At 42.9% G+C, this 16,349-nt stretch overlaps 1 protein-coding gene across 15 annotated transcripts in view; it reads left to right on the top strand.

Annotated features, from left to right (window-relative positions):
* The window catches only part of MEGF11 (multiple EGF like domains 11), a 387,570-nt gene that overhangs the window by 325,372 nt on the left and 45,849 nt on the right, over window positions 1–16,349 (top strand). For all 15 annotated transcript variants that reach the window (XR_012154103.1, XR_012154102.1, XM_073304382.1 and 12 more), the window contains 5 exons: window positions 2,221–2,349; window positions 7,274–7,402; window positions 8,067–8,195; window positions 13,560–13,688; window positions 13,801–14,034. Coding sequence is in view for 13 of the 15 variants with exons in the window: in XM_073304382.1 (XP_073160483.1) it covers window positions 2,221–2,349; window positions 7,274–7,402; window positions 8,067–8,195; window positions 13,560–13,688; window positions 13,801–14,034 (750 nt within the window). In the remaining 2 variants the exon portion in view is untranslated. The remainder of the gene's footprint in view (window positions 1–2,220; window positions 2,350–7,273; window positions 7,403–8,066; window positions 8,196–13,559; window positions 13,689–13,800; window positions 14,035–16,349) is intronic.

The raw sequence follows: 16,349 nt of genomic DNA, 5'->3' as shown, positions 1-16,349 counted from the left end.
TAAGGGTAGAGGATGGTATACTGTATAAGAGCAAATGAATCACAGCTCAGGATTTCAATCTGCAACTGATTCACATTCAGAATCGATTGAGGTCATCTGCAGTGAATGCATATAAGAAAGCGAGAATAGTTGAAATGGTAAAATAGTTGAATAATTCAGAGAAGGGCCTTTTTGGACATCATTGTTATTTACAAGGATAGAAGTCCAGTTCTGTTTGTTACATTCTTCACAGAGATGGACTGTGTGTTTTATCTTGTTTTGAAAAGACATCTGTTTTTGTCAAGGAGCACAGCTAATAAGAACCCAACAATTCATTCATTGTGGAGAATAAGACAAATACTGAGTAAAGCTTTCCATCAATTTTAATGTTAAAGATTTTCTATAATTTTGTAGGAGGTTAAAGACATACCTATCTATTCATTTTTATATTTCTTTGCCTGCACTGCAGAGAAGAATCAGACATAGCTTTTTTCCCATCTTCTTGAGTAAACTGCGCTAGGTGAACCTATAGGAATAGTTTGCTTTGTTTTAAATTGTAGTATACCTCTTTTAATAAAGCACATACAGGCATAGCTAAGACTTTTGTTGTGATCCATTGATAAACATGGTTATTTTTTATGATTTTATCATAATGGTAAAACTTCGCTTACAGTGATGGCTGTGCTTGTAGATAGCTAGATAGATAGATGCTGACTGAAATAAGCCTGAATTTTCAGTAGTAGCACTTGTGCTTCCTTGTGGCAGATGTCTTTCTCCAGGCTTACATGGTGTAAATATTCAGGCTTTCTTGGCTTATCATGCCTTTCTGTTATTCTCCTATGGCCTGATTCCGCAAGGTGCTGAGGGTCCCAACTCCCATTGACTTTGCTGAGAGTTGGGAAGCTCAGGGGAGAGTTTCAGAAGTGCCTAAAGGATTTAGAAGCACAAGTTCTGTTTCTCTCTCTCCTCATGACCTCATGGGATCAGACCCCCAAGCGAGGTGAAACTGGCTATTGCGTAGCCACTACTGTCGTGTTGAGATTTGCAGGATTTAATGCAGTGTTATTGTCACATCTCTTATATCCTGAAAATAATTTGACATTTCTTCACATGTATGTGCTTAGTTGTACAGCTCGTGATCTTGTAAAGGGGGATTGTATATTATAGGCAAACTCCCTCCTGGTTTGTAGGCTGCTGTGCATCCCAATAGGAGAGACTTACACTCTATGCATTAATGACTTCAGATGCACAGGTTGTGTACCTTTCCACTGAAGACATCAGTGCCAGGTTAAAAAGAAATGTTTTCAATTCCCCATAATATGTATCACATCAATGGGATTCTCATTCTTGGGCCAGGGAGGCAGAGCACAGATAATTGGGGTGTCAGTAACGTCCAGTGCTCTGCCGAAAGATGTACAGTGTTATTCTTCAGTGTTCCAAAGATTTATTCACAGAAAACTTGCAGTAGTATGCAGAGCAGACAGATGCAGTTAGCTCCTCAGAGTAGCTTCCAGCTATATTCAGTCCACATTCCTGGATCTCAACGTGAATAAGTCTAGCCTTCTTGAGACTATTTTGCTAGGAGATCCCACCATTAGGACCTTTTTTTTCTGGTATTTAGCATAAATTATTCCCTTCCTTAATTTAATCCCAATCATTGTAGAATCAAATAAAGGTAGGGCTAGAAAGGACTTCAAGAGGTCCTCCCATGCTGAAGCAGGACCAAGTATACTGAGATTGTCCTTGACAGATGTATGTCTGGTTATAATCCCTTGTGCCACTTTAACAGTCCCATTACTTCTTTGGAGTTTTCTTCCCTCTGTAGGCGTCATTTGGCTAAGTCCTTAAATCAGTCCTTATGATCCCTCAATTATGTCTCTGAATTCCTTCAATTTGTTGCTCTTTCTGGTATTGCGGTGCCTGCAGCTGATTGGTCTACCCATTCCCTTTCTTTAATTTCTTTGTTATTGTAATCTTAGGTGTTACTGGTAACCACCTTTTCAATCAGAAATACGGGTTTTGAGGTGCCTGTGTTACAAGAACATGTTTTATATCCAGAATTTTGCCAGCCAAAATAGACTTGGTTAGCTTCTTCCTTTTAGGGTTGGTTTACTCAAAGAGTTGTCCCTGTTTGACTTGCACCCTTTCTAGGACAGGTGAATATCATTATTACTTTTAACCAGTCATCGCTAGACATTAAGTCATATTATTTCCTAACACTTGTGCCTTGTGTTTCTACAGTGTGTGCTGGTGGAAGGTATGGGAAGAACTGTGCTGAGGTCTGTCAATGTACCAACAACGGCACATGCAATCCTATTGATGGAACTTGTCAGTGTTTTCCGGGGTGGATTGGGAAAGACTGCTCTCAGAGTAAGCAAAATTTTGGTTTTTACATCTCTTATTTTAAGTTTATTTGAGTTTGAAGTGCTCTAAAGTTAAGGACAAAAAATGATATTTCCAGGGAAATCCCTAAAGTGTTCTAGCAGCCAGTGCTTTATTCTCTTTATAGCTTATTTCCTTTAATTAATCTGTAAGCTTTGGCTTGAATTAGCATCTGCATTTGGAATTTACATGGACAGTTACTAGCTCCTATGATTGCATAGCAAGGTCACAAGCTCTTCTCAGTAAAGAAAGATCCATGCTCCCTTGTAATTTCTAGTTGAATTCCATTTTTAATCACTTTCTTTCACCTATTACATGAGAAATTATTAGCCAATAAATGTTTTCAGGTACCAGGCCCACACAGTTGAGAAATTCAGAAGATGTTATATTCCTATTAAATGTAATTTAATTGTAAAAGGCAATGTGCGTTTGAAGGGATGCATGGCTTCTTGCTGAAAATTGCCCAGGTAGAAAATTGACATTTGCTGATCCCAAAGTGTCATTTCCTGAACATGTTCCTTAATTGAAGACAGATCACAGTGGGAAGCAATATCCTATCATTCTGAAATGTTACTTCATATTCAGGATACAACTAGCATATTAGACAGCATTCAGAATAAAATATATTAAACTTTGTGTGATAAAGTATGAATCGGATGAAAACAGATGGCTGTAATTTTGCTTTTATTGTGTGTCTTCCACAGGCAGAATATTGCTGTCACTCAAAAAATAAAAAAGGTTGTAAACTCCATGGATTGTTCATTATATTTAACCATGTAATCGGGAAATGACTGTTAGCGTCTGTTAACCTTGGGAAAAAAATGGGTTTTTTGCTTGCTGAGTGGGGCCTGATGGTTTCTTCGGGGTTAGAAAATGTGAAAGTTACCAATATGAACTTGGCATTCTAGTTGGTGTAGTTCTAGGGCTGTCTGCTGCAATCATTGAAGTCAATGGGTGAACTCTTCCACAAAGAAATGGGATCAGACCGCTCAAACACCGAGAGTTACTTGGGGCAGCTGACAGGTTTCAGAGTAACAGCCGTGTTGGTCTGTATTCGCAAAAAGAAAAGGAGTACTTGTGGCACCTTAGAGACGAACCAATTTATTTGAGCATAAGCTTTCGTGAGCTACAGCTCACTTCATCAGATGCATACTGTGGAAACTGCAGAAGACATTATATGCACAGAGACCATGAAACAATACCTCCTCCCACCCCACTCTCCTGCTTATCCAAAGTGACCGTTACAATGTGCACGATAATCAAGGTGGGCCATTTCCAGCTTAAATCCAAGTTTAACCAGAACGTCTGGGGGGGGGGGGGAGGAAAAAACAAGGGGAAATAGCTATCCCCGATAATGTCACGGCTAACCTGGTGGCTGAACTTTGTGACTTTGTCCTTACCCATAACTATTTTACATTTGGGGACAATGTATACCTTCAATCAGCGGCACTGCTATGGGTACCCGCATGGCTCCACAGTATGCCAACATTTTTATGGCTGACTTAGAACAACGCTTCCTCAGCTCTCGTCCCCTAATGCCCCTACTCTACTTGCGCTATATTGATGACATCTTCATCATCTGGACCCATGGAAAAGAAGCCCTTGAGGAATTCCACCATGATTTCAACAATTTCCGTCCCACCATCAACCTCAGCCTGGTCCAGTCCATACAAGAGATCCACTTCCTGGACACTACAGTGCTAATAAACAATGGTCACAGAAACACCACCCCATACCGGAAACCTACTGACTGCTATTCCTACCTACATGCCTCCAGCTTTCACCCTGACCACACCACACGATCCATCGTCTACAGCCAAGCTCTGCGATACAACCGCATTTGCTCCAACCCCTCAGACAGAGACAAACACCTACAAGATCTCTATCAAGCATTCTTACAACTACAATACCCACCTGCGGAAGTGAAGAAACAGATTGATAGAGCCAGAAGAGTTCCCAGAAGTCACCTACTACAGGACAGGCCTAACAAAGAAAATAACAGAACGCCACTAGCCGTCACCTTCAGCCCCCAACTAAAACCCCTCTAACGCATTATTAAGGATCTACAACCTATCCTGAAGGATGACCCAACACACTCACAAATCTTGGGAGATAGGGAGACAGGCTGGTCCTTGCCTACAGACAGCCCCCCAACCTGAAGCAAATACTCACCAACAACCACATACCACACAACAGAACCACTAACCCGGGAACCTATCCTTGCAACAAAGCTCATTGCCAACTGTGCCCACATATCTATTCAGGGGACACCATCACAGGGCCTAATAACATCAGCCACACTATCAGAGGCTTGTTCACCTGCACATCCACCAATGTAATATATGCCATCATGTGCCAGCAATGCCCCTCTGCCATGTACATTGGTCAAACTGGACAGTCTCTACGTAAAAGAATAAATGGACACAAATCAGATGTCAAGAATTATAACATTCATAAACCAGTTGGAGAACACTTCAATCTCTCTGGTCACGCAATTACAGACATGAAGGTCGCTATCTTACAACAAAAAAACTTCAAATCCAGACTCCAGCGAGAAACTGCTGAATTGGAATTCATTTGGAAATTGGATACTATTAATTTAGGCTTAAATAGAGACTGGGAGTGGCTAAGTCATTATGCAAGGTAGCCTATTTCCCCTTGTTTTTTCCTACCGCCCCCCCCAGACGTTCTGGTTAAACTTGGAGTTATGCTGGAAATGGCCCACCTTGATTATCATGCACATTGTGGGGAGAGTGGTCGCTTTGGATGGCCTGTTACCAGCAGGAGAGTGAGTTTATGGGGCGGGGTAAGAAGACCTGGATTTGTGCTGGAAATGGTCCACCTTGATTATCGTGCACATTGTGGGGAGAGTGGTCGCTTTGGATGGGCTGTTACCAGCAGGAGAGTGAGTTTGTGTGTGTGTGTTTTGGGGGGGGGGGGGGCAGGGTGAGAAAACCTGGATTTGTGCTGGAAATGGCCCACCTTGATTTTCATACACATAGTAATGAGAGTGGTCACTTTGGATAAGCTATTACCAGCAGGAGAGTGAGTTTGTGTGTGTGGTTTTTGGAAAAAGGGGGGCCGGGGGTGAGAAAACCTGGATTTGTGCTGGAAATGGCCCACCTTGATTATCATACACATTGTAAGGAGAGTGATCACTTTAGATAAGCTACTACCAGCAGGAGAGTGGGGTGGGAGGAGGTATTGTTTCATGGTCTATGTGTATATAATGTCTTCTGCAGTTTCCACAGTATGCATCCGATGAAGTGAGCTGTAGCTCACGAAAGCTTATGCTCAAATAAATTGGTTAGTCTTTAAGGTGCCACAAGTACTCCTTTTCTTTTTGGGGCAGCTGAGAGGGGGAGCTGCAAAGGAGACGGTTGTGGCTCCTGGATCCCAAAGCCAGTTCCAAAGCAGCTGGAGAAGCGTGCAAGTCTCCTCCCACAAAGGCAATGTAGCCAGATGGGCACTTCTGCTAGGTTCTGGTGTGAATACCTTGCACCAGATCCACCCCTAACTTGCGCCTTGTGAATTCAGTGATCTTTTCTGTGGTTTAAGTCATCTTTCCTGTATATCCTGGCCACCAACATAGGCAGGTCTTTATTTACCTTCCAAGCTGATGCCAGTGGAATTTCATGGGCTGGCTAGCACACACAGATTTTTGTATAACATACGTGGCAGCATGGCTAACTCCACAAACCCTAACACAGCTGTTGTATTTCTCTCTCACAAACTGAGCGCCCACAATACTCCCATATCAGGCAGCATGGAAATGTTCACCACTGCTATGAATGTTCAGCTTGCCTGTGAACTATTTCTTGCCTTATAAATTCATGTCTTCAGTATGAAGCAATGGAAAGGGACTTGTTTTTTTTCTTGGAAAGGCAGCAGAAATACAGGTGTTATGCTTAAGGGTTATTAACCGGTTGGATCTTTTTATCTGGTACTAATAACTATGTGACTTACTGCAGTTACAGGAAGAGGCTTAACATGCTAAGTTTTGAAAAAGCACTAGCATACTTGAAGACCTTAATTTATCTAAAAAAAAAATCCTCATCAGCAGAAACAATCAGATGTTATGGATTTGAATTTACACTTCGCGTTCTTTACTTTTTTACAACAGTTTGGTACTGCTCTGCAGTACAGACTAAGTCAGTAGTTTTAGTACTTGGTTGCAAATCAAATGTAAACCATGAATAGCTGTGTTGTGTTATGCAGGATGCCAGAATATGAGAGAGAAAATTTAAGTTATTTTCGTATTTTAAACTCTGTCTAAATTGACTCGACAGATAAAGCCAGTGAGGCAATAAGATTGAATAGAATAGTTAGAGCAATACGCTGTCTGGATCATCTATCCATCTGCGATATTCAGACCACTGTGGCACCTCACAACTTGAATGTGTTTCTCCTCAGAACACACCTGTGAGGTAGGGGAGTGCTGTTATCCTCATTGCACAGATAGGAAACAGAGGCATGGAGAAACTAAGTGACTTGCCAATGGTCACACATGAAGCCTCTGGCAGGTCAGGGGATTGAACCAGTGGCTCCAAAGTTCTAGACTAGTGCCCCTGCACGTATGGATCAAAAACCTTGAACCTACAAATTGACCTGGCTGACGGACCAGTGTACCGATACATAGCCCCACTGATTTCACTGAGGTGCTCCACAGGTTTAAGGGTCTACCAGCATGAATCAGGTTGCATCATGTGGGCCTAAATGTTCAGGTTTTCCTTGGTTTGGAGCTAATTGCTGTTGTCACGCAATCCCTGTATTGGAAAGTAAGCTTTGCAGTGTGTAGGAGGCTGTCTTTGTATCTTTGTGCAGCACCAAGCATGTTGTGATCACTTAACAACCATCAGTAATAATCACCTATTAGTCCAAGTTATTAATTGTACACTCTCTCTCTCTGTAGCTTGTCCAGCGGGTTTTTGGGGACCAGATTGCGTTCACACATGCAACTGCCACAACGGAGCAATGTGCAACCCTTACGATGGAGAATGTAGATGTACTGCTGGCTGGACTGGGCTCTACTGTACTCAGCGTAAGGCTTTTAGAGACCCTGTTCACCTGGCGGTGAATCTACCGGAGTACATGCTGCCACCTTGTGTCAGTTCTGAGCATTACAACACTGTGTGTGTATACACATGCTAGCATCTGCAAATCTTTTTATCTCATCACACACAAGAAAGGCCCATCGGTATTGAAGATCCATAATGAAAGGGTACTAGCCACATAGTTTTGTGACTTGTTTTCATATTTGCACGGGCTGTAAGTAAGGTCCAGGCCTTTAAATGCCCTGACAACTAGGGCCTAGTCCAGACAAAAATACAGGAGGCTTCTTGACCTGTCAAGGCCAGGTTTCAAGCCTTGAGCAGGCTCCTGTAAGAGAGAAGGTGGAATTTTGGAGGGCATGCAAGAATCTCCCTTCATTTGCAAATAACTGATAGTTCCTTTCTGTAACCATCTTCTTTTATTTTTTAAAAGTACAGTTTATATAGATGGTCAGGTTTTCTTTTGAATCACTGAAGAGACAATTCTGAAAGATGTGGGGAAACACTGTCCAAGAACATTGACTGGAGGTTCCTCTCTGCATTTAGAGTAACAAAAAATATTATTAAAAATATGTAGACCCTAAAACACTTTGTACTTTTAATGCTACTGAGTTTGTGTATTTCTGATTCTTTCCTTGTTCTTATTTTTGACAGGTTGCCCAGCGGCCTTTTATGGAAGAAATTGTGCCAATGTTTGTCAGTGTCAGAATGGAGCAGATTGTGACCACGTCACTGGGCAATGCACATGCAGAACTGGATTTACAGGCAAACAGTGTGAGCAAAGTAAGCAGCAATATTTCTTCATTTTCCAAGGTGTTCTCCTGAAGTGTTTTTCCCTTTAGAATCTTGGTGGAAATTATAGACTTGGTACTGCTCTCAGTTCAGCTTGAAAGAGGTTTGCTGTAATGAACATATTCCCTGAATGTCTTTGAAAAACTGGGAAATATTCAGGCTGATCACTAATCTTCTCTTTGTTTTCTACTATAGTTTGTCAGGTTTAAAGGAATGGAACACAGGTTTGTCTCCCAAATAGAAATCAATACAGAATGACAGGCTTCATGGAGCATCTCTGCCTTTGGGTTCTAACAGTGCCAGGTTTCCTGGAGCTTTATCTGTCTTGGGGTTCTAACTTGGCACTGGACAGTCAGTAACAAATCATGCTTTTTCTTGACAAAATGCTTGCTAAGTAGCAAAATATGGAATAATCTGATGTTTCCAAATATAATGCTTTTTAAAATTAAAATATTCGTAAGTCATGAGATGGAAGAGACCTGTGAATTCATGGAATACGTCCTCATGACAGTGCAGGTTAGTGTCAGTTTCTGGAGGCAGGTCTTTCAGATATTAAACTGATACTGCACCTGGTCCTTTGGGGCATTTCAGCCTGTTTGTGGGACGGTGGAACAGTACAGTGAATTCACTGTAAAACGGACAGCTGGATGAAAAAGGAGTGGGGTGGGGTGGAGCAGTCCTTCCTAATAAGAAGCTACAGGCATGCGCTCAAATTTGTGTTCAGTGATTTTTGCCTCCTTGAATCCCTTCGATGTTATCCCAACAAGTTGTATATCTCACCTCAGAACACAGAGCATTTCCTGCGGAAATCCTGTTAGCACTAATAAAAATAATGTGACAGATTTTCAAAACCCCATGCAACAGCTGCATCCACAGTTTTGCATGCAAATCAGCCTGTTAGACATGCAGTCAGGAAGCTGTACATGCCAATGTGAGGTATTGCAGACCCAGTGGTCATGTGCTCATTGACCTTTGGAATGTGTACATCGTTCCTAGATAACCCTTGTCTTTCAGAATTACATGGACTGCCGCGTGCTTTGCATGCCACACATTTCATGCTATGGAAAGCAAAGAACGCAGGCTCTTCTTAGCCATGGGGGAGCAAAGAGCAGTTAAAACAGAAATGTCCCATTTATGAACCTTACAAGTGACCGTCTTTGCATCCCAGGGAACGATGGGATGTCCAGACAAAACCTGATTGGCAAAGCTGGCTCTGAACCATTCGACGCTATCCCAGCTGTAGCCATCAGGAGGGCCTCACTGCCCAAGCAGCCGTTTCACACAAAAGAGTTTTAAGAAACAGGAGGAGGCCTGTCAAAGAGAGACATTTCTATTTATATCTCTGCCTTCCTTCCTTCAGGATTTCTATAGCACCCATCGCCCTCTATAACACCTGCCATCACCCTTGCATCGAAGCATTTTAACCAGTCTTTTCTGATTTAGACACTGTGGGAGAAATTTTCAAAGGCACACAGGCAGTTAGGCCCCTGACTCTCACTGAAAGTCCATGGGAGCTGGGCACCTAGGTCCCTTTTATGCCTTTGAAAAATCTCCCTCTAGTGAGCTGCTAGCACTGCAGTTTTGGGGAATTCTTTACTACCACTAAGGGGGGGTTCACTGTGCACCACCCTATCACTGCCCCACGCCTGAGGATATCACTGCTACAATGCACTAGCCCCTGCTTGGGCAGCAGGAATCTTAGTCACCCTCTGACTTCCATAACCAATATGGTATTATAGCAGCTAGAGACTAGAGATTAATTTTAGGCACAAGCCTGGGCAAGGGGTAGTGTGTGAGCAGCCCCAGGTGGCATCGTGCCTCAAGGACAGCCCTCTGAGTAACAAGTTCTCCCCTGCTTCCTCCTTGCTTCCATGGATTAGTAATTTATTCCTGGTGTATATTCTTGCTAGCAAGAACTTGACTGCTCAGTTATGCTGGCCAGCAATTGAGGTCTGGGTGGGAAGGAGCAACACGACTCTGTCCACTCCCTTCCCCTTCCTACCTGGGGAGGTGGCAAGCAGAGAAGTAACCTCCCTTACTCCCATGTGCCTGGACCCAAGGTCCAAGTAGCCCACTTTGGGGATTTTTGCTCCTTCGTCCGAGTCAGAATGGAAACTAACTGAGCCATGGAGCCTTACATTCTGTTTTTGCTGCTGTTATTTCTGCTATGCCATCAGTGTGAACTTGAGGAACGTTTAGCTTTTATGGTAAAAATAGATCAAATGGACGGACAATAGCTTCTTACCAGTAGCTAAAGTAAGTGCATGGCATTTTTGGAAGGATGTGCATTTAACTAGAGTAGTGAGTGGTGTTTAACAATGGAATTAAATTACTTTGCAAGGATGCTGGCATTTGTGATTGTAATTGTAATTACTGTCAATTTCTTCCTGGCTTATTTAATACCGAGGCCCAAACAACTTCTTCTAACAACAAAGAATAGGGTAGTGGATACTGCATGTGTTGTACTTGAATAATTACCAGCTTGTCTAATGTAGTAAATCAAAAGAGAATTCCCACACACTTATTTGAATTCCAAAGAGAGGGTGAAATCCAGCTCAACTTCCTCATGATATTAATCCAATTGATTTCTTTGCTTGCATACTGGTGTATGCCTATCTGATATTATAGAGACAAGATGGGTGCGACTCATTGGCGTGGCGCCTCCTGCTGGTCACCTGGGAATTAGCTCCTTCCAGCCTTCGGCATGTACTCTGCAGGCCAATGTCTCGCCTGCTGCTGGCCCCGTGTCCCTCCCAGACCCTGGTGCCCCTTACCCCGCAGTTCTGCCCTCTTCAGTACCCCTACTCTGGGTCTCCCCTCCCAGGGGACCCCCCAACCCTCTAAACCCACCTTACCTCAGTGGCTACTGCCAGTCATCATCTAACCCCCACTCGCTGGAGCAGACTGCAGTGTAATGGCCACTCACCATTGGCAAGGGGTTAGGACCTGCTGCCTTTGCCTATCTCTGGGCTGCCTCTCTGCAGCCCCTGTACCTTTTCATAGGCCTTCACCAAGGCCTGCAGCCTCGGGGTTTACCAGGCTGGAGCTCCCCAGTACTGCTCCACTTCAGGTACCTTGCTCCCAGGCAGCTCACCCTTCCCACTCCAGGGCTGGAGTGAGACTCCCACAGCTCCTGGCCCTCAGCCCTCTTATAGGGCCAGCTGTGGCCTGATTGGGGTGTGGCCCCAGCTGTGGCTGCCTTCCCAATTAGCCTACCCTGTTGGTTCCTGGGGGCAGCCCTTTTCCAGGGCTGTTTTAACCCCTTCAGGGCGGAGTGGCGTGACCGCCCCGCTACAGTGAGGTAATATCTTTTATTGGACCAGCTTCTGTTGGTGAGAGAGACACGCTTTTGAGCTTGCACAGAGCTCTGCTTCAGGTGATATTGTAACATTTCTGCCAGAATTGCAAATAAAATCCTAGAAAATTATTTCCGCGAGCTTCTAATTATGTGTTTTTATTCAGCCTTTTAGATATATGTGTATATATTGATGCGATGCATTAATATGTTTGCTTGTATATGCATGCAAGAACATGTGTGTCTGTGTAACTGGTTTACTCAATATGCTCAGTTAGAGATTGTGTACAAGACACTCATTAGCATGTTAGTTGTCCATTTGTATGCACACTTATTGCAACTGTGCGTGCAATAGGAACATAACCACATAGGAAATTCCATACCGGAACAGACTAGTGGTCTGTTCAATCCAGCATCCTGCCACCAACGGTGGCCAGTACCAGATGCTGCAGAGGACGATGCAGTAGGCATTTATGGGGTAACCTGCCTTCACTGAAGGCTTCCTTCTCCCCCATTAGATGGAGCTTGCCTTATGCCCTGAAACCTAAGGGTTTCTGATGCTTCCCAAACTCGTTTTTATTTTTAGTATTTACAATCACTCTCCACATTCTTGATATCCTTATGAAAGGGTAAACTTTCTTGGAAACCAGCTAAGATCGGACACAGTAATTGAAGCATACAAATCCAAATACCCTTTTTGTGCCTCATTCTGAAAACCTAGCCTTTGAATTGATATCAAACTGCACTCATTAGAACAATTTTATTTTTCTCATCTAGGAATTTGCATGCATTAATGAGAGAGAGAGAAACAATTGTATAACTTATTAAATGTGTTACGAATCATTATACAGATACTGGCAAATATTGAATACTTAATATTAACGTTTGGCTACAAGATGTTACTTATCTAAGGTTGACACTGGAAAGGTATCACCATGCTGTGCCACTTGTTCATAGTAAAATATAGGAAGTCCTATCTTAAAACCAGTAACATTTATTATAGAGAAACATAGCAATTGTATATGTATTCAATAATGTGCCTTCTCTATAAAGTAGTAGGAGTTGCCAGAACTTGTTTACGGGCTTTCTTTCAATTTGTTATTGAATGTTGCCTGAAGAAGCATAATAAGCTGCCTACAGATTTATTGTAATAGGCCATCATGGTAATTGTATGAATAAATTTCCCAGTTAGACATTCAATCATTTTGTCTATGATAGAAATACAGGAAGTCTAATATCATATAAGCAGAGCAAAGCAAACCATTCAGATGCTCAATTTTGTAATTCCATCTGCACTATTCTGTTTATCTTTTGGTATTAGTGGAGGTAATTATGAATGTATGTGGTGTTTTAGTAAAAAATCTATTGGGTTCTTATAAATATACATTAAAAATCACATTTGCAACTCTTCTGGAAAAGTTCTACAGAATTTAATGGCGAATGATAACCTCTGTCTAGAGTTTTTAAACATCTTCTGAAATTCTGTAGAATGGACCTCATTCTCTATTAAATTCTGTGGGCATTTAATGCAACTGTTAGGGAGATTTTTTCATTTCTGTAGAACCCTATCGATTTCTTTTCCTTAAAGTCCTATCAGACTATTCCAGAAGGAGAATTAAAACCCACTGACTAGCACACCAGGCTATTGTTGTTGTTATTTGTTTGTGTTACCATAGCCCCTAGGAGTCCTAGTCATGCACCAGGACCCCAGTGTGCTGGGCAGTGTACAAACACAGAACAAAAAGACAGACCCTACCCAAAGAGCTTACAATCCTAAATATAAGACAAGAGACAATGGGTGGATAAGACAGGCAGCGTTGTACAAGTGAACAATAAATAAAGATATAAATATAGATATATATAATAAATAATAATATATAATATATATATATATATAATAAAGATATAAAAGAAATAAATAAATAAAACCTCCTGGATTAAAAAATATTAATCTGAACGCTGTGGGTGAAATCCTGGCCCCAATGATGTCAAGCTTGGATTTCCCCCTTTCTTGATGAAAGTAATAAGGTTCTCTCCAATCCTTGTATTTGAATTTACAGAGTGTCCACCTGGATCATTTGGGTATGGTTGCAAACAGCTATGCGAATGCATGAATAATGCTACATGTGACCATGTCACTGGTACATGTTACTGTAGTCCAGGCTTCAAAGGAATCAGGTGCGATCAAGGTATGGTGAAATTCTGTGTGCTTTAAAAAAAAAAGTACTTTCTTAAAAAATAAACCTTGAAATATGACTTGTGCTAGTCAATTTACAGTGTGTTATGAATTATTTTTAACAGCGGCTCTTATGATGGAAGAATTAAATCCCTATACTAAAATTAGCCCCGCTCTCGGATCAGAGAGGCACTCAGTGGGAGCAATCACTGGAATTATTATTCTACTTCTAATTATTATGGTTTTGCTGGCACTATTTGTGTGGTATCGACGGAAACAGAAGGAGAAGGGGCATGACATGCCAAGTGTATCTTACACTCCAGCCATGAGGATGACTAATACCGATTACTCACTTTCTGGTAAGGGTCTTTTTATGATAATCAAATGGGGATTCACATTACTCTCTCTTGGAAAAAATGAGTTCGTTGTGTACAATGTGCAGTGCTTTGCTTCAGGAATAATTGTACCTATTCTCTTCCTCCAAATGCTGTGAGCTTTTACACTCACTAAGGGATTGGGGGGCATGCCCAACACACAGCTTGATATCAACTAGCTAGCATATGAAAAAATAACTACAGTATACTGCCTGGTACCATGGCATGATGTGTGCAGTGTTTAATATATAGGGCCCAGTCCGGCAGCCCTTACGTGGACTGCATTCCCCACTGAAGTCAATAGGAGTTTCCCCTGCGAGGAGCTGCAGGATCCAGGTTATTAAAGGAGACCAAAGCCCTGAGGTAAGTGGGAAAGCGGGATACCGGGAGGAAGCACAGGCAGGAATGTCTGGGAGGGGAGGGCTCCTACCTCATACTGAGAGGGAGGGGCGATCAGCAGGTTATCTCAAGTGCCTATATACAAATGCACAAAGCCTTGGAAACAAGCAGGGAGAAGTGGATGTCCTGGTGAAGGCAAGGAATTATGACGTGATTGGAATAACAGAGACTTGGTGGGATAACTCACATGACTGGAGCACTGTCATGGATGGTTATAAACTGTTCAGGAAGAACAGGCCGGGCAGAAAAGGTGGGGGAGTAGCACTGTATGTAAGGGAGCAGTATGACTGCTCAGAGCTCCGGTACGAAACTGCAGAAAAACCTGAGTGTCTCTGGATTAAGTTTAGAAGTGTGAGCAACAAGAGTGATGTAGTGGTGGGAGTCTGCTATAGACCACCGGACCAGGGGGATGAGGTGGATGAGGCTTTCTACCGGCAACTCGCAGAAGCTACTAGATCGCACGCCATGGGCGACTTTAATCTTCCTGATATCTGCTGGGAGAGCACTACAACGGTGCATAGACAATCCAGGAAGTTTTTGGATAATGTAGGGGACAATTTCATGGTGCAAGTGCTAGAGGAACCAACTGGGGGGGAGCTTTTCTTGACCTGCTGCTCACAAACCGGGAAGAATTAGAGGGGGAAGCAAAAGTGGATGGAATCTGGGAGGCAGTGACCATGAGTTGGTTGAGTTCAGGATCCTGACACAGGGAAGAAAGGTAAGCAGCAGAATACTGACCCTGGACTTCAGGAAAGCAGACTTTGACTCCCTCAGGGAACTGATGGGTAGGATCCCCTGGGGGACTAACATGAAGGGGAAAGGAGTCCAGGAGAGCTGGCTGTATTTCAAGGAATCCCTATTGAGGTTACAGGGACAAACCATCCTGATGAGTCAAAAGAATAGTAAATATGGCAGGCGACCAGCTTGGCTTAACGGTGAAATCCTTGCAGATCTTAAACATAAAAAAGAAGCTTACAAGAAGTGGAAGATAGGACAACTGACCAGGGAAGAGTATAATATTATTGGTCGGGCATGTAGGAATGAAATCAGGAAGGCCAAATCACACCTGGAGTTGCAGCTAGCAAGAGATGTTAAGAGTAACAAGAAGGGTTTCTTCAGATATGTTGGCAACAAGAAGAAAGCCAAGGAAAGTGTGGGCCCCTTACTGAATGAGGGAGGCAACCTAGTGACAGAGGATGTGGAAAAAGCTAATGTACTCAATGCTTTTTTTGCCTCTGTCTTCACGAACAAGGTCAGCTCCCAGACTGCTGCGCTGGGCATCACAGCATGGGGAGTAGGTGGCCAGCCCTCTGTGGAGAAAGAGGTGGTTAGGGACTATTTAGAAAAGCTGGACGTGCACAAGTCTATGGGGCCGGACGCGTTGCATCCGAGAGTGCTAAAGGAATTGGCGGATGTGATTGCAGAGCCATTGGCCATTATCTTTGAAAACTCGTGGTGAACGGGGGAAGTCCCAGATGACTGGAAAAAGGCTAATGTAGTGCCCATCTTTAAAAAAGGGAAGAAGGAGGATCCTGGGAACTACAGGCCAGTCAGCCTCACCTCAGTCCCCGGAAAAATCATGGAGCAGGTCCTCAAGGAATCAATCCTGAAGCACTTACACGAGAGGAAAGTGATCAGGAACAGTCAGCATGGATTCACCAAGGGAAGGTCATGCCTGACTAATCTAATCGCCTTCTATGATGAGATTACCGGTTTTGTGGATGAAGGGAAAGCAGTGGATGTATTGTTTCTTGTCTTTAGCAAAGCTTTTGACACGGTCTCCCACAGTATTCTTGTCAGCAAGTTAAAGAAGTATGGGCTGGATGAATGCACTATAAGGTGGGTTGAAAGTTGGCTAGATTGTCGGGCTCAATGGGTAGTGATCAATGGCTCCATGTTTA

Source organism: Lepidochelys kempii, chromosome 10 (assembly GCF_965140265.1).
Source record: "Lepidochelys kempii isolate rLepKem1 chromosome 10, rLepKem1.hap2, whole genome shotgun sequence".
In the NCBI taxonomy this organism is placed as follows: Eukaryota; Metazoa; Chordata; order Testudines; family Cheloniidae; genus Lepidochelys; species Lepidochelys kempii.
Note: the sequence above shows the minus strand (reverse complement) of the source record. Positions and strands in the feature narration are given on the sequence as shown.